Here is a 16202-nt window from a genome sequence, read left to right as displayed (position 1 = left end):
TCTCATGGTTCGTGGGGTTGAGCTCCACGTTGGGCTCTGTGCTGACAGCTCAGAGCCTGGAGCTGCTTTGGATTCTGTGTTTCTCTCTCTCTGCCCCTCCCATGCCAACACTCTGTCTCTGTTTTTGTGTGTGTGTCTCTCTCTGTTTATTTAAACGTTTTATTTCATGTTTAAAACATGAAAACAACAGACCAATAAATTTTAAAAGTAGATGAAGAAAAAGTATTTTTCCTCTATCGGCTCTGATATTTGAACATCCAGAATTCAATAAGATTTCCTGTACAAAATTCACATGCTGACGTTAGTTCCCACTAAGTGTGGTATGTATGTTTAATGCAGACTGGAAACAACAACAACAACAACAACAACAGCAGCAGCAGCAGCAGCAGCAACAACAGGCTTTACCCTGTCAGTGCCATTGGCAAACGACCAGAGATCTCCTATATGGCCCCCCTCCCCTGGGGGGAATTGAAGGATGATGCACTAATTCCCATTCAACAATGTATTTAGTGAGTCTCTCGCTCCTGAGAAATGAAATACAGTTGTGACTTAGAGCATCCATCCATACCCTGACCTGAAATACCACATTGTTGCCTCGGTGTCCACTTGAGACTGTTTTTCTGAGGTGTACAACCGAGGACCAAGATTGCAATGCAAGTGACCAGAAATCCCTGAGCCTCCTCCCTTGTGGAGGAGATTGTCCGATGGGGGGATGGTGGTCAACTCTGCGGAACAAGGTAGAGCTGCTTGGTGGCTGAGCAATAAGAGGTGGGAGAAGGTTCCTTTCCCCCATTTGCTCTGCAGCCTCATGGGAGGGGGATTGTTAAGGGAACCGAATCTAATGAACATGGGCCAGGATGGCTCCACCCACCCGTCTCCTGAGAAATAAGCATTTATTTGCTCTTTGCCATTTCCAGGCAATTAGCCAATGTTCACATGAACATGTGGAGACTTTACAAAATAGATTATGTATACAAGGAAACACTTTGCACAGTTATGAATTCGTGTTTCCTTCTGCTCCTCTCCTTCTGACACAAAACATTCCTGAAAAGGCTGTCTGCTCCCACGTAGAGCTAGAGTTCTTCCCGTTTCCTGGTCATTTGCCACTTCTCCGTGTGGAAGCACTGAGATTGTTTCAAACTCCTTCCCCTGCCGGTGCATGTTGGGATATCGCCTAGAGTCCCCACACGCACATGTTTGGGCACATGGACTTTACCGATACACAGAGAGTAGGGAATGGGATGATGGGACCGTGAGTCCCAGGCATTTTCACAGGGACTCCCGGGGCTCTGCCTTGTTTCCACCTTCATGCCTCATTGGCCACTCCCTCTGACCCTTTCAGGCTCTGAGAGTGCCCAATGATCCTCGGTGCTGATGGAGGGGAGAAACCTTGCGAGTCCCCAGCATAATCCACACCTCTCCAATAACCTCATTACAGACAGCCAGCCTTAAAGCTCAGGATTCTCCAGGTCCACTGGAACGCCATAGCCCATGAATCCAGCCAGATTCATGGTCCCTCCACATGTCTGGATCGCACCCACCTACAACACACAAAATATGGCCTACAAGGGACTGTGAGTGAGTGAGTAGTGAGTGAGGGCGGGTGAGTGTGCACGTGGGCAGGCGTGTATCTCAAGGCCTGTAGTGGGATCCCTGCACTGCTTCCTGAGACCTCTGTCCCTTCTTGTTCTTCCTCTTGGTAGCTCTGGCTCTGCCTGGGAGACAAGGGACTCGGTTAATGGCCGTTGCGCTCTGAGGTGGGATGTCCCTGGCTGAACTGTTGAGCCGGTAGATGTTTGGTTCACGGTGATCCTTTCCCATCTCGTCTCTGTATTTGGACTGGTGAATTAGGACTGCACCGGGGGGAAGGGCAAATTCTAATTTCCTGAGGTTGAATTCAGACTTGGGACGGTGGCTTTCTTGGAGGAATCTCCACTGGTCTAACGTGATTGCTGGCGGTGGTGTCTCTTCCACGTGATCCTCCAATTGTGGCACCTCGATGTCGGGGTCGGTTTCGGGCCCCCCTTGGGCCGCAGCCGTGCCTGCGTGGTCAGCCTGGAGGGATGTGGATTCCCCAGCACCTGGCTCACTCCCACGGTCTCTTTCCAATTCACTCTTCTGGATGTAAAAGAGGACATAGGCATGTTGGCTCAGGGCAGACGTCGCATCACTGGCGGTCACCTTCGCATCATCCATTTTGTACCACTGGCCGTTCCCAGCTTTGATGTAACAGAAGTAATGTCCGCTGTGACAATTCCAGCCCGCGTGCACCAGCACGGCATAGAGCACATAAGTCAGCGACCCCCCGTTCTGCCCAGACACGTATCGTCGCATGTCAAGGCGCTCAGGATATTGCACTTCCTTAGCCAGTTTGCTGCCCGTGAAATGGCAGAATCGTTTCAATACCAGCATCAGGACCTTGGAGCAAGTGTGCAAAGTCAACGTCTTGGAAGCGGGTACCTTGTCGAGACAAGTACTACAACGATAGGCATTTTCACCATCCAACTGTTCGGGCTTCACCAAGTGTTGCAAAGCTTGGCTCACACTCTGAGCCGCCCTGATATCCAGGCTAATGTCCAGGTAAGGGTCCAAAGTGCTGGAGACACCCTGGCAGTGGAGACACTGGATTTGAGACCTCCAGTACCCGCCAAAGATTTGCCGGATGAGGGTGGCGTCCTGAGCCTGAGGCTCTGAAGGCTTGTCCTCACGCAAACACGCTTGCTGCATAGCATCCAGAGTGAACATCAGAAACTCATGGGCATCCTCCTGCCTGTGTGTGTGGAAGGCAGCGAGCAGTTTTGGCGGAGGCCGGATCACATCTCCCGGACGGCAGAGGGCCCGGGTCACGTGAGCCTGCAGAGCACACAGCACGCAGAATGGCTGCCTCCCACAGCTTCGGGAGTGCTCCTGGGACAGCATGTAGCCGGCGAGGGGTGGTGTGTACGTCAGACACTGCAGCGCCGCATTCGCATAGCACGTGTTCCCCAGGTTCTGCAGGCCGGCCCCAACCACAGAAGGTCTCCTCCAACTCACGGGTTTCTTTGCGGGGGGCAGACCTATTGACGCGGGAGCCCAACCGTTCGGCAGGTCGCAGGGTGTGTGCGATGACGGTGACGGCTTCTCAGGTAGAGTGGGTCCTCTGTGGCCTTCAACACCACCCGTATTTGACCCGCAAGGTTTGAGGTTTGGAAAGACACGGAACTGAGACTCCTCTCGGCAGTGGGAAGAGGGCGTCTCCATGTCTCCTGAAACGTGGAGCCTCACGTTGCAGAGCGATGCTTCTCTCAGGAGGCCAGTCTCAGAATGATAGCTGTGGCCCTCTCCTCAGCCCTCGTGAAGCTCGCCCCACCCACCTGACTAGGACCACGTCATCCAATCAGCCACCAGCTGGAGTTGGATGAAGGGTCTTATGGTGTGGCCACTCTTCTGCAGACAGACCACTCAGCCCAGCCTTCCTCCTGCCCCTCCCTCCTCAAGAGGCACACACACACACACACACACACACACACGTTTCACCACTTTCTCCACCTCCCTCATTTCCATTGCTCCCTCTCTGGACAGACGGACTTGAGCATTTCCAACCTAGAGGAAATCCTTTTTTGAGTATCCACTTTGCTTTTAGATAACACAAAGTGTCAAGGAATGACGGCCATGAATTTGTTAGGCTATGGAAATCATTTTACCAATTGAGCTCTGGTATCATGTAGGAGCACCTCCTCTCCGTCAGCCAGAATGCATGGGACACCAGCAAATTATTCTGGAATGATGACTGTCCATGGATTTGATTCTAAAACTCCTGAACTGTCTCCATAGGATCTGTGTATACAACTATCACGAAGGTCCTTTGAAACACGTCTGTCTACCAAGGGGTGGCCGAGAAATTGTCCCAAGAAATATCCTTTGCCTGGTTTCGGGCTTTGTAAATGCTTTCTTCATTTTGTAGCTCCCTTCCCAATAGGAGAACAAATCCTAAACCCATCATTTGCCAAATTGTCACTGGTATTCCTAGCAAATCACATAGCAAGGTAGGTATAGGTTCCCGTGGTTCAGGACATGTTTGTTGTGGATTTGTGACATTTATAGACGGTTTGAAATGGGAATTTAGACATGCAAGGAACAATGTCCCCTCGAGGAAACTGTGGCTTTAATGTGTCAGTATCTCTAGACCAGATTTCAGAACTGACCAGGTCTACTGAAAATGTGCTTTCTTCTCTAATGTTTGTTTGCTTTTCACTTTTAACATTTTAATTGATTTATTTTGAGAGAGAGACAGAGAGAGAGAGAGAGACAGAGAGACAGAGAGAGACAGAGAGCGAGAGAGAGCGCTCATGTGGACAAGCCAGGGAGAGACAGAGAGAGAGGGAGAGAGGATCCTCAATTAAACAGTCACCTCCTCAGGGTCACCAACTAGGAGGAAAAGGCTGCGAGCACGTGAGGTGTCTCAGTGCCAAACACATTCATGTGAGGGGAAGGAAAGGGGCAAGAGGTCAAGGAGGACACACAATGGGATGCACAAAAGGAGTCTTCAGACTCTTGTGACCACAGCCTGAAGACACGGCCCTCTCCCTGCCTGGTGCCCTCCAGCCCCACCCACGGCTTCCTTCAGCCTCTGCCTGGCCTCACTGCATGGGACCGGACCACGGCCCCACCTTTACCCGCAGCATCCTTACCCCTGCCACACCCATGCCCACACCTCATCCCAGTGCCACACCCATGCCCACACCTCATCCCCTCGGTTGGCCTGGCCTCACGTCCAGGCCTTTGCTCCACCGGGCCAGCCTGGCGCCAGCCACTCTCAGGACCACACCCCAAGGAGAATCTACCAGAGAGTGGGCAGAGGAGGGGGGCGAGCGAGGCCAGGGCACAAGCACACCTTTCCCTGTTCTTCAAATATCCGTTGGCAGGCGCCACGTTTGGACCTGTTTCTGCAAGGAATCATCTCTCCCTTTGGTTGTCATCTCGTCCTAGAAAACCGGTTGTGTTTTCACTGGACGGTGTTAGATGGTAGGAAGTCTCACGTGACTGGTCTGAGCAAAGCAAGTTGCCCTATTTAACGTAGTGACTTGAGCCAGTCCATTCCAGACCTTCCTGGAGCATAAAGCTGACCCCTGTCCCAAGACGAGACACCTGCTCCTGTCTGAGTGCCTGGCCCCGACAAGGCCATTCTCCCCGGGTCTGGAGCCTGCCGGTCTTCAGACTCCACGAACACCCCCTTGCTTCTCTAGCCTCAGCCCCGGCCACCTGCCACGTGGGCAAAGAGGCCTGCAGAATGGCTTCCAAAGAACCTTTGACCACCTAATTCTCTGTCCTCTCTCATCAATCGCTCATCACTCTACGTGTCTATCTCCTAACTCTCGTGTCTCCTTCCCCTCTCTAGTATCTATCTGTGGAATGTCTTTCTCATCCTTTCCTTTGTATCTCTTCTATGCCACCCTCCTTGACGTGACTTGTGAATGAAAATGCCTTTGAGAGACATGTGGACAGCAGCCCCTAATGCTGAGTGATTTCCCATGCACATGTTCTTTCGGTTCATGGGTTTTTATGTCGACAGACAGAGAGAGAGACAGACAGAGAGACAGACAGAGAGAGAGAGAGAGAGAGAGAGAGAGGGAGGGAGGGAGAATGTGGGGGAGGGTTAGAGAGAAAAGGAGAGAGGCGATCCCGAGGAGGGAGGGAAACTCAAAGTTCAATCTCCCCAACCCTGAGATCATGACGTGAGCCGCCTCCAGGTCAGACACTTCTCTGACTGAGCCACTCAGGCATCCCGACCCTCATCGGTTTCGAATTCACCTCTAGCATTGTCTTGTTCCCAGGACACTTGGAGAGACTTTATCTTGAAAGGAGAAGAGAGGTTAACCCGTGTTTCTTTGCTGCTTCTGAATCCTTAGTTGTTCTCCACTAGGTGAGGATCCAAGTCCCAAGTGCACTTGGGAACAAATGCAGGATTCTACTCTATGTGACGGGAAACTACAGTGTACACACAAAAAAGAAAACCATGCACATTCGGTCGTCTCTGAGCAAATTTTATTAGCTGTGGTAACACTACACACAATGTTGCACTACCAGGGAAAAACAAAAATGCAGACAGCATGTAAAATAGTCCCCGATATGATCTGCAGAAAAACGATATCAGTGAACTATTCTAAAACGAAAGATTGCCTCCACTTGCCCAGCCCAGACTGGAATCATTCCTCCGGTGTCCCCAAATTCAGACATTCGCAAACCCGATACACATTCATTTCGCAGATCCTTAAGTTGACATTCGAGTGGACGACCTCTTGCAATCCTGGCGCTGAATTTCTCATAGAATCTATTGAAACGGAAGAGACGAGACCTTGTTGATTGAGACGGAGCCGGTGAACCAGAAGGTGTAGCTGCATAAAGGAAAAGTGCGCCATGAGCGTCTGCACGTGGGCGCTCAACCCACTCCCCGCCCCAAGCAGGACACCAAACACAGTGTGGACGCAAGTTTTTGTCCTTGCAGGTCTTTGGGGGAATTGCTGCTTTAGCAAAACTAGGTCACGGCCCTGCCTTGGCCTCCGCTCCGCAGTCACCTGCTCGGGGTCACAAGGGCCAGAGGACGAGTGTCCGAGGACATGAGGTGTCTCACTCCCGGTCGCTCTCCTCCGAGGACGAGGAAAGCTGTAGGTCATCGTGGAGGATGCTCAGGGAGACAGGCACACAGCCTCCCTCAGACTGGTGTGTGATGGGTGGACCCTGGCCAGGGGGGACTGGCCTCTCGGGAGGTGGCAGACAGGGAGCTGCTATGAACCTGGAGCTCCAGCCGCCTTTGTCCAGGCGGCTGAAGACCATTCGCAGGGGCTGGCCGGGTGCCTGCGGACAGGGCGGACACAGAGGCCAGGGGCACGCCTGGAGAGTGTCCAGGTGAGGTTGGGGGCGTGGAGGCTGGAGGCCCCTGCTTTGCACCGAGGCAGGGGTCTTCCTGGTCAGTTGGGCTGCCCCCGTGGGACACCATGCACTTGTCCTTGCTGGACGACACAGACTCTGGCGCAGCCCCACATGGGTGCTCCCTGTGCTCTTGTGGGGTGGCTGGAAGGGGCTGCAACGTGGTTTCTTTCGGGGGTTCTGGCACGTGTCGTCGGGGAGCGGGGCCCATCTCGTGCCTGGTGTCTGGATGTGGGGCTGGGGACTCGCAGCCAAACGGGTTGGAGGAGGATCAGGGCTCCCCTCAGGACGCTTGGCTGGTGCCTGGGCGTGGCCAATGCCACCCGCCTTGGAGACGGCCCTGGAAGCTTCGAGGGAGGCACATCGGGGCCGGTGTTGTCTCAGCTGGACACCGAGGCCTGGATCCCGGGCAGAGCGTTGGTGTGCCGGGGCAGGCGGGGCAGGCGGGGCAGGGGTCCCCACTTGCTGGGCATCCTGTCGGCCAGCAGGCGGGAAGGTGCTCGCCGCAGGTCTCCCGAGAGGAGCAGCCGACGGGGACAGCTGTGTCGTGTCAGGCGTCCCGCTAGGAGGCTCAGCCGGGACGTGCGGCTCCAGCACGGACACCCTCTTGGTGCTGTACACGGGCATCGGCCTGTGCGGATGCTGTGGGAACACACAACACACAGACAACGGCCATTAGTCCTTCCTCCCCACCAAGGACACATGCACGACAAGCACAGCAAAGAGACCGACAGAAACGCAAGCAACCGGGAGACACGGGAAAGGATTGTACTGACAGAGGACAAGGGCCTCCAGCTCAGCGTCGATCGGGAAGAAACACTGGGCAGTAGCCCCTTGATGCTTTGATTCCATGGGAGCGACGGACCAGAAAGGTTGTGCATCGTGCCTGCCTCCCGAAGTGGACAAGCACGTCCATTCAGGCTTCTAGGAAAAGTACAGGCGTCCTGCAGGTGGAGGTTCGCGGTGGGGGCTACTGAGTTTGGATGGCCAATGGGGCGGGTCTATGTGTCACCAGGGAAAGATGCCTGTGCCTCCCAAGAGGCCTAGGTGTGGGCACAGCGTCCCGAAATTATGTTGGCACGCCCAGCCGGCACCCGGTTAGCACACATGCAAGGAATCCTGCCGGATCATGGACACCCGGCAAACGTGGCTGGAAAGGACCCGCACGGAAATCCCAATGTTGACAATCGGGGTGGACCCCCTTCCTCAGCCAGGAGGGCCGGGAAGCCCGTCACATCCCCGTCCCCAGGAGAGAACGAGAGCAGGGACGGGGGACACTCACCCTCACATAGTCGCAGGAATCTGTGGAGTCCCTCCAGGCTCGCTGCTGCCTTCCAGGGGCTATCCTGGGGAATCTCTGCAGCAGCGCCTTCCTCTGCTGGGCTTCTCGCCTGCACGACCAAGAACGGGAAGGTGAAGGAGCGGCATTTCGTGTGTTCACCTGGGGAGCGAGTGATGGGGCTTGGGCAAGATCTCCTTTCTTCATCTGCCCCCCTGGCTCCCACTCCAGCGAGCCGTCCAGGTTGGCCCAAGACGTCCTCGTGTCGAGAGCCGTGTGCGCCACTGCCTGTCATTTGCCGCCTCCCCCTGTCTCCCTACCCCAGGACACACAGCCTCAGGGACTCCCCCAGAGCAGCACAATAGGCTCGTGAGGTCCCCTGGGGGGCGGGGAGCTCCTTTCTCTGCCTCCCCCACCCCTGTGTGTGTGTGAAGACGACACAGCACCCAGTGTCCGGGTACAGAGACTCAGCGACCTGAGCTGCCAGCCCACGGGCAGGCCGGAGCCGGCCGCATCCTCACCTTTGTCCCTCTTCCATGTCCCTCGCAGCCTGGTTGAAGGGCCCGGGCTTGTGCTGGTCCTGCTGCTGGCGTGGTTCCACATTCTCCTTCGGCTTCCTGGGGACAAAGGCCTGGGGGGCCAGGCACCCGTCCCAGCGCTTCATGGGGCACCTGGTGCTGGATGCGTTGTGCCCAAAGGCTCCGCAGTCCTTACACTTGAGCTGCGGACCAAGGAGGGGGGGGGGGTGCTCAGTGAATCAGCACCAATCACAGGCCTACTGCAAAGGACATGACAAGGACACACTCGGGGAGCGGAGGACTGGTGTGGGACAGGGCACATCGTGGACGGCTCGGGAGGTGCCAGGAGATGGAAGTGCCTAGGATTCTACCCAAGCCTCTGTGAGGGACGGACCGGGAGTTGGGATTGCAGGTCTCAGGCCGCGTAGAATGAGCCCCACGCCACGATGGGGACAAACACCAGGCTGGACGTGACCCTCCGGCCGAGGGAGCTTATCCCAACGGGCAGGCTGCTGAGATGCCAAGGCAGGCCACCGTGGGCTAGGAAAGGACGACCGACTTCCGGACACAGAGTCTTCATTCCCTCGTCATGTGCGATCCCCGGCTTCAGAGGCATGGCTCCCCCACCCCCACCCGACCCAGCCCCTCCAACCCACCCACTGGTTCACCACGCCTCCAGGGCTCCACTTACCCGAGGATCCTCGTCCTCTAGCCTGGGAACCCTGGGCGCCATGGCTGCTCTCCGTTGCCTCTTCCCGTTTGGGGCTTTCAAGGGTCTGGAAGGTACGTGCTGGGTGTGCCCACCCGCCATCTGCCCCATCTCCTTGAAGGGTCAAGTCAGCCTTGCTTGAAGATGGGTTTCTGGACTTGCTGAGTCAATGGGAAAAGGAGAGTCATTCCCACAGACACAACGACTCCTTCATGAACCTTCCTCCCCCAGCGGGCACGAGGGGGCGTCATGCCCACCAGGTCAGACACGGTCCTCACCTGGGAGGTGGGACCTCTCCCTCCTGCATGTTCTACACGCTCTCCCGTGGACCCACCCGCAGGACGGCACCCTCAGGCAAGGCCGTGGAGGTGGTCTTGCGTGACTCACCGGAGAGACTTTCGGGAAGTCTCTCCCAGGGCCCTCCGGAAGGAAGACCACACACAAAGTCCTGGCCCCCACGGACACCGCAATCCACGCTACGGCGATACTCCCTGTGGCACCCAGGGTTGCATGTGCACCGAGAAGGATGCTTGCCTCTCCAGAATGTACCTCTCCTACTTGACCCCCAGAGAAACCACCCTCAAAGACAAAGTCAATGAAAACGTTTCGTTTCTGCTCGACTCGACTGGAAGCTTCCCCACGCAGGGCCTGAACCCTTTCCTTTCATGTGGCCTTGACGGGGCCCCACGCTGAACTCACGTGTCAGCCGTGGCAAATGAGTATTTGCCGTGAAATTCGGGTGAACAAGAAAATTCCTTAGGCTCTCAGGCCCCACGGCGACATGGAGCAGGATGCTGTCACTGCTCCCGCACGCCCTCACACCAGTCCGACTCTGGGGTTCAGTTCCTTTGGAAGCAGAACCTCATGTGCTCAGGAACACCGAGAGCCACGCCTTTCCTCAGTCTCTGTTCTCACACTCGTCTTCAACACTAAAGCGTCCTTCACCTGGTGAGTCGAGGCGCATCACAACCTCCATTTCCTCCCTGTCCCACTTCCGTGCCAGCTCGTGTGAGCCCCACATCGTCCCAACCCACCTGAAACGCCAACGTGCTCCTCCTGTGTGTCAGGAGACACCGAGACGTCCAGAGCGGCGGGTGGCAGGCGGACTGCCGTGGCGGAGACTCAGCGTCCGTCCGGCGTGCCCGAGGGACGGTCAGTGAGGGACACTTCCTTCCTTCCCGGACTCTTAGACCCGCCCAAGGTCACGTGACCTCTCGGGCACTTTAATCCCAGGCAGCCCATCACCTTGGTGCTCCTCACGTCTCCACACTAGGAACGAATCCTGGAGGTTTAGCGATTTCTTGCCGTTGTAACTGGTATGCATGCATGTGGAGATAGACGTTTCAGAACACATCTTCACCCTTGGAAAAAGAGACTCGTGTGTGCATGCCTGTTTCATTCGTAAACTGGTGTTTCTCGTGGGCCTCCAGGGAAGCTTGCGGGGCCCCTGGCCTCACGTACGTTCCTGTGGTTGGGGGCCCCTTCGGCGTCCTCCGTGTCCAAGCTTCTCCCTTTCCCAACGGGAGCGGTGTGTCCATGAGCTATTTGCAGTGTCCCTTCACTCCACACCCTGCCCTGCCCTCCCCGTTCCCCTTTCTGTCTCTAGGGCGGTGACTGCGCTTGCTGGGACCTTCGGAGGAATGGGATCCTATGTCCCGTGTCCCCTGGGAACCAGCTGCCTTGGCACTTGGTCTCGTGACCCAAGTCGCTGTTCCTGACAAGTCCCTGTGTTGACGCGGGGGGGGGGGGGCGCTCCCTGTGTCCGACGCCCCTCGTTTGGGGCTCTTTGTTGTTGCCCATCAACTCGGACGTTCTGTTTCGCTTTTGCTCCCATTGGGGGATGTTGGTGTGATTGCCACCGTTTCTCCTGGCCTGGCCTGGCTGGCCTCAGCCACGGACACTGTGTCAGGGAGATGTCTTTGGGATCCCGAAGGGCCAGACCCAAGGGACAAGGTGCAACCCCATCGGCGGGGCATTCCTGAGTGTCATGCAAGCGAGCACCTTTCTCCCACAGCAGTGCAAAAGCTAGCGGCCCCACTGGCCGAGGTGGAGGGCCTGCGTCGGCAGTGCCGTGGGCACCCTGGATGGTTTCCCTCCTTGAACATTGGCGTGTATTGCGCGTCGTGTGCGCTTTTCTTTGGCCTTTCCTATCTTCTCCGGGAGGCTGCTCCTGTGGCCTCTGTCCACTGCCCTCAAGGCAGGGCCCTCCCCCAACCTGGTGCCCTCCAGCCCCGCCCACCGCTTCCTTCAGCCTCTGCCTGGCCTCCTCACTCCATGGCACCATACCCCGGCCCCACCCTTACACGCAGCATCCTTACCCCTGCCACACCCGTGCCCACACCCTTTCCCAGTGCTCTCAAACCTCCGTTGGCTTGGCCTCGCTTCCAGGCCGTGGCTCCACGGGGCCAGCCTGGTGCCGGACACTCTCAGGACCACTCCCCAGGGAGAAGCCCCCAGAGAGTGGGGGCGGGGGAGGGGGCGGGCGAGGCCAGGGCACAAGCACACCTTTCCCTGTTCTTCAAATATCCGTTGGCCCCCTCCCTGCTTGGTTTTGTACCCCTCCCTGTTTTTATATTATTTTTCCTTCCCTTCCCTGATGCTCATCTGTTTTGCACCTTAGAGCCTTCATATGAGTGAAGTCATGTGATAGTTGTCTTTCTCTGACTCATTTCGCTGAGGAGAATACCCTCTCCTTGTAGCCACATCGTTGCGAATGGCACCCTGTTTTTCCTTTCGATCGCCTCGTAATGTTCCATTGTATCTCTATGTGCCACCTCTTCTTTTTCCATTCCATGCATCTATGGACATTCGGGCTCTTTCCATCCTTTGGCTATTGTTGATAGTGCTGCTGGAAGCTTTTGGGGGCGTTTGGGTGCAGGTGCCCCTTGGAAACAGCACACCCATATCCCTTGGATAAATACCTAGTCGTGCAATTGCTGGCTCGTAGGGTCGCTGTGCTTTCAGTTTTTTGAGGAACCTCCATGCTGTTTTCCAGAGTGGCGGCGCCAGTTTGCATTCCCACCAGCAGTGCAAAAGAGATCCTGTTGCTCCGCACCCTGGCCAACATCGGTTGTTGCCTGACTTGTTAATGTTAGCCATTATGACACATTATGTGTGAAGTGGTAGCTCATTGTGATCTTGATATGGATTTCCCTGGTGATGAGTGAGGTTGAGCATTTTTTCATGTGTCAGTTGACCATCTGGATGTCTTCCTGGAGCAGTGTCTATTCATGACTTTTGCCCATTTCTTCGCTGGATTCGTTGGTTTTTGGCTGTTGAGTGTGATCAGTTCTTTATCGATTTGTCTACTGAGCCTTTCTCTGATGTGTCGTTCGCAAATATCTTCTACCATTGATGATTGAGCTGATTTGTTAGTGTAGCTGATCTGTTTCCTTCACGGCGCAGGAGAGTTTTCTTTGGATGAGTTCTCAATAGGTCGTTTTTCCTTTTGTTTCCCTTGCCTCCGGAGACGCGTTGAGTAAGAAGTTGCTGTGGCCCAGATCACAGAGGCTTTTCCCTGCTTTCTCCTCGAGGGTTTTGATGGCTTCCTGTCTTACACTTAGGACGTTCCTCCCTTTTGAGTTTCTTTATGTGTACGGTGTCAGAAAGTGGTGCGGGTTCCTTTTTCTGCATGTCGCTGTCCAGTTTTCCCAGCACCGCTTGTTGAAGAGACTGTCTTTATTCCATTGGATATTCTTTCCTGCTTTGTCAAGGAGTCGTTGGCCATCCATTTGTGGGTCCATTTCTGTTCTCTTGAGCTGAGTGTCCGTTTTTGTGCCAGTACCATACTGTCTTGATGATGACAGCTGTGCAATTACAGCTTGAGGACTGCGATTGTGATGCATCGAGCTTTCCTTTCTTTTTCAACAGTGCTTTGGCTCTTCAGGGTCTTTTCTGGGCCCATGCAAATTCTAGGATTGTCTGTTCCAGCTCTGCGAGGCGTGCTGGTGTTCTTTGGATAGGTGTTGCTTGGAGTATGTCGATTGCTTTGGGTGGTACTGACATTTTACCCATATTTGTTCCTCCCAACCAGGAGCGTGGAATCTTTTTCCATTATGTTTTCTGTCTTCTAAAATTTCATGTAGTTGTCAGTGTATAGGTTTTTCATCTCTTTGGTTAGATTTATTCCTAGGTATTTTATGATTTTGGGTGCAATTGTCAATGGGACCGATGCTTGATTTCTCTTCCTGTTGCTTCATCATTGGTGTATCGGAATGCAGCCCGTTTCTGTGCATTGATTTCACATCCTGCAACTTTGCTGAATTCATGGATCAGTTCTAGCAGTTTGTGGTGGAATCTTTTGGGTTTTCCATATGGAGTATCATGTCGTCCACCAAGAGGGAACGTTTGACCTCTCCCGGCCAATTTGGAGGCCTTTGAGTTCTTTGTGTTGTCTGATGGCTGAGGCTAAGGCTTCCAATGCGATGGTGAATAACAGTGGCAAGAGTGGACCTCCCTGTCTTGTCCCTGTCCTTAGGGGGAAAGCTCTCAGGTTTTCCCCATGGGGGATGATATTCGCGTTGGGTCTTTCGTATATGACTTATATGGTCCTTCTAGCCCTACTTTCTTGAGGGTTTGTATCAAGATAGGATGTTGTATTTTGTCCCATGCTTTCTCCGCATTGATTGAGAGGATCGTGTGGTTCTTGTCCTTTCTTTTCTTAGATGTGATGAATCACATTGATTGTTTTGTGCATATCGAACCAGATCTCCATCCCAGGTATAGATCCCACCTGGTCGTGGCGAATCATTTTTTGGATATATTACTGTTGGATCCGATCGGCTGACAGCTTGTTGAGCAGTTTTGCATCCATGTTCCTCAGGGAAATGGGCCCATCGTTCTCCTTCGTCATGGGGTCTCTGTCTGGGTTTGGAATCAAGGAAATACTGGCTTCGTAGAAAGAGCTTGGAAGTGTTCCTTCCGTTTCTCTCTTTTGGAGCAGCTTCAAGAGAATAGATGTGAACTCTTCTCTAAATGTTTGGGAGAATTCCCCTGGAAAGCCGTCTGGCCCTGGACTCTGTATTTTTCTTTTCGTGGGGGGTGGGGGGAGGGGGAGATTTTTGATTACTAATTCATTTTCTTTACTTCTTTTGGTCTGTTCAAATTTTCTTTCTTCCTGTTTCAGTTTTGGTAGTTTATATGTTTCTTGGGAGTTGTCCATTTCTCCCAGATTGCCCATTTTATTGGTGTATAATTGCTCACAATATTCTCGTAGTATTGTTTGTATTTCTGCTGTGTTGGTTGTGATCTCTCCTCTTTCATTCTTGATTGCCTTTCTTTGGGTCCTTTCCTTTTTCTTTTTGAGCAAACTGGCTAGGGATTTATCAATTTTGTGAATTCTTTCAACGAATCAGCTCTGGTTTCACTGATCCGTTCTAGTGTCGTTGGTTTTGTCTTTTTTTTTTTTTTTCTTTTTGTACTTGTGTTTGTTTTTGTGTTTTGTTTTTGTTTTTTTTTTTTTTTTTTGGTTTCCATAGCATTGATTTCTGCTCTAATCTGCATTATATCCTGTCTCTGCTGGTTTGGGGTTTTCTTTGCTGTTCTTTTTCCAACACTTTAAGGTGAACGGTTAGGTTGTGTCTCTGAGCCGTTTCTTCTTTCTTTCGGAAGGCCTGGATTGCTATATACTTCCCTCGAATGACCCCCTTTGCTGCGTCCCAGAGGTTTTGGCCTGTGGTGTTACCGTTCTCCTTTGCTTCCATGGACTGTTTAATTTCCTCTTTAACTTCTTGGTTAGCCCATTCACTCTTAAGTAGGGTGTTCTTTAGTCTCCAAGTATTTGTTACATTTCCACATTGTTTCTTGTCGTGATTTCGAGTTTCATAGCATTGTGGTCTGAGAATATGCACGATATGGTGTCGATCTTTTTGTCCTTGTTGAGGGCTGATTTGTGTCCCAGTATGTGATCTATTGTGGAGAATGTTCCGTGTGCACTGGAGAAGAATGTATATTTGCCTGCTTTAGGATGAAATGTTCTGACAATATCTGTCAAGTCCATCTGGTCCAGTGTGTCATTCAAAACCATTGCTTCCTTGTTGATTGTGGGTTTAGGTGAGCTGTCCGTTGCTGTAAGTGGGGTGTTGACGTTCCCTCCTAGTATGGTATCATTCTCAATGAGTTTCTTTATGTTTGTGATGCATTGATGTATCTATTTGGGCGCACCACATTTGGTGCACAAATGTTTACAATCGTGAGGTCTTCTTGGTGCACAGACCCAATAATTATGATATAACGCCCTTCTACGTGTCTCGTTAGAGTCTTTATTTTAAAGTCTAGATTGTCCGATATAAGTATGGCTACTCCTGCTTTCTTTTGCCAACCATGAGCAAATGTGTGGAATTTGACACATTTACAAAAAATTGAACGAATATAGTCGACAAACACTCAAGGAAATTATTTTAAACCCTGGAAAATAACCACATATTTTTTCTCTTTCTGTCTTCATGAAAAAGAAAAGAAATGAAAAAGACAAGAAAAGAGATGGACCAGCGAACAGACTGAAATACGATTGAAGTTACATTGTTGTCCCCTAGAAGTCAAAGGATGAAGCACTTTGTAGTCCATACACTCAGAAGGCGGAGAGACTTGGGTTCCTGAAGAGCCAGCTTGGCCCAGTTGGGCGGTGCTAAGTGTCACGGCTCTGTTCTCCACTAGATGGCGCAGCTAGCCTACAAGTGCGGATTGCTGGGGCGCTTGGAGGTGCATATGCGCATGCGCGGGAGCGGAGCCCTTGGCGTCACTCAGGTGCCCAGTCTGTAGTATCTGAACTCGGCTGTCTGCGACCAGCAAT

At 53.1% G+C, this 16202-nt stretch overlaps 1 protein-coding gene across 1 annotated transcript; it reads right to left on the bottom strand.

Moving 5' to 3' along the window:
• Nucleotides 1–1632: 1632 nt before the first annotated feature.
• On the bottom strand, nt 1633–3311 carry LOC145715431 (ubiquitin carboxyl-terminal hydrolase 17-like protein 6). Its single transcript, XM_081795440.1, has one exon. The coding sequence runs from the start codon at nt 3238–3240 to the stop codon at nt 1633–1635; it is 1608 nt and encodes a 535-aa protein (XP_081651566.1). The 5' UTR covers nt 3241–3311.
• Between the last annotated feature and the right edge of the window lie 12891 nt (nt 3312–16202).

This window comes from Panthera onca, chromosome B1 (genome assembly GCF_046562875.1).
Source record: "Panthera onca isolate mPanOnc1 chromosome B1, mPanOnc1 haplotype 2, whole genome shotgun sequence".
Classification (NCBI taxonomy): domain Eukaryota; kingdom Metazoa; phylum Chordata; class Mammalia; order Carnivora; family Felidae; genus Panthera; species Panthera onca.
The sequence above is the reverse complement of the archived record's forward strand: the minus strand, read 5'-3'. Positions and strand labels throughout refer to the sequence as shown.

Coding starts and splice junctions, on each gene's coding strand:
- LOC145715431 (XM_081795440.1), bottom strand. CDS start 3,240: ATGGAGACGCCCTCTTCCCACTGCCGAGAGGAGTCTCAGTTCCGTGTC.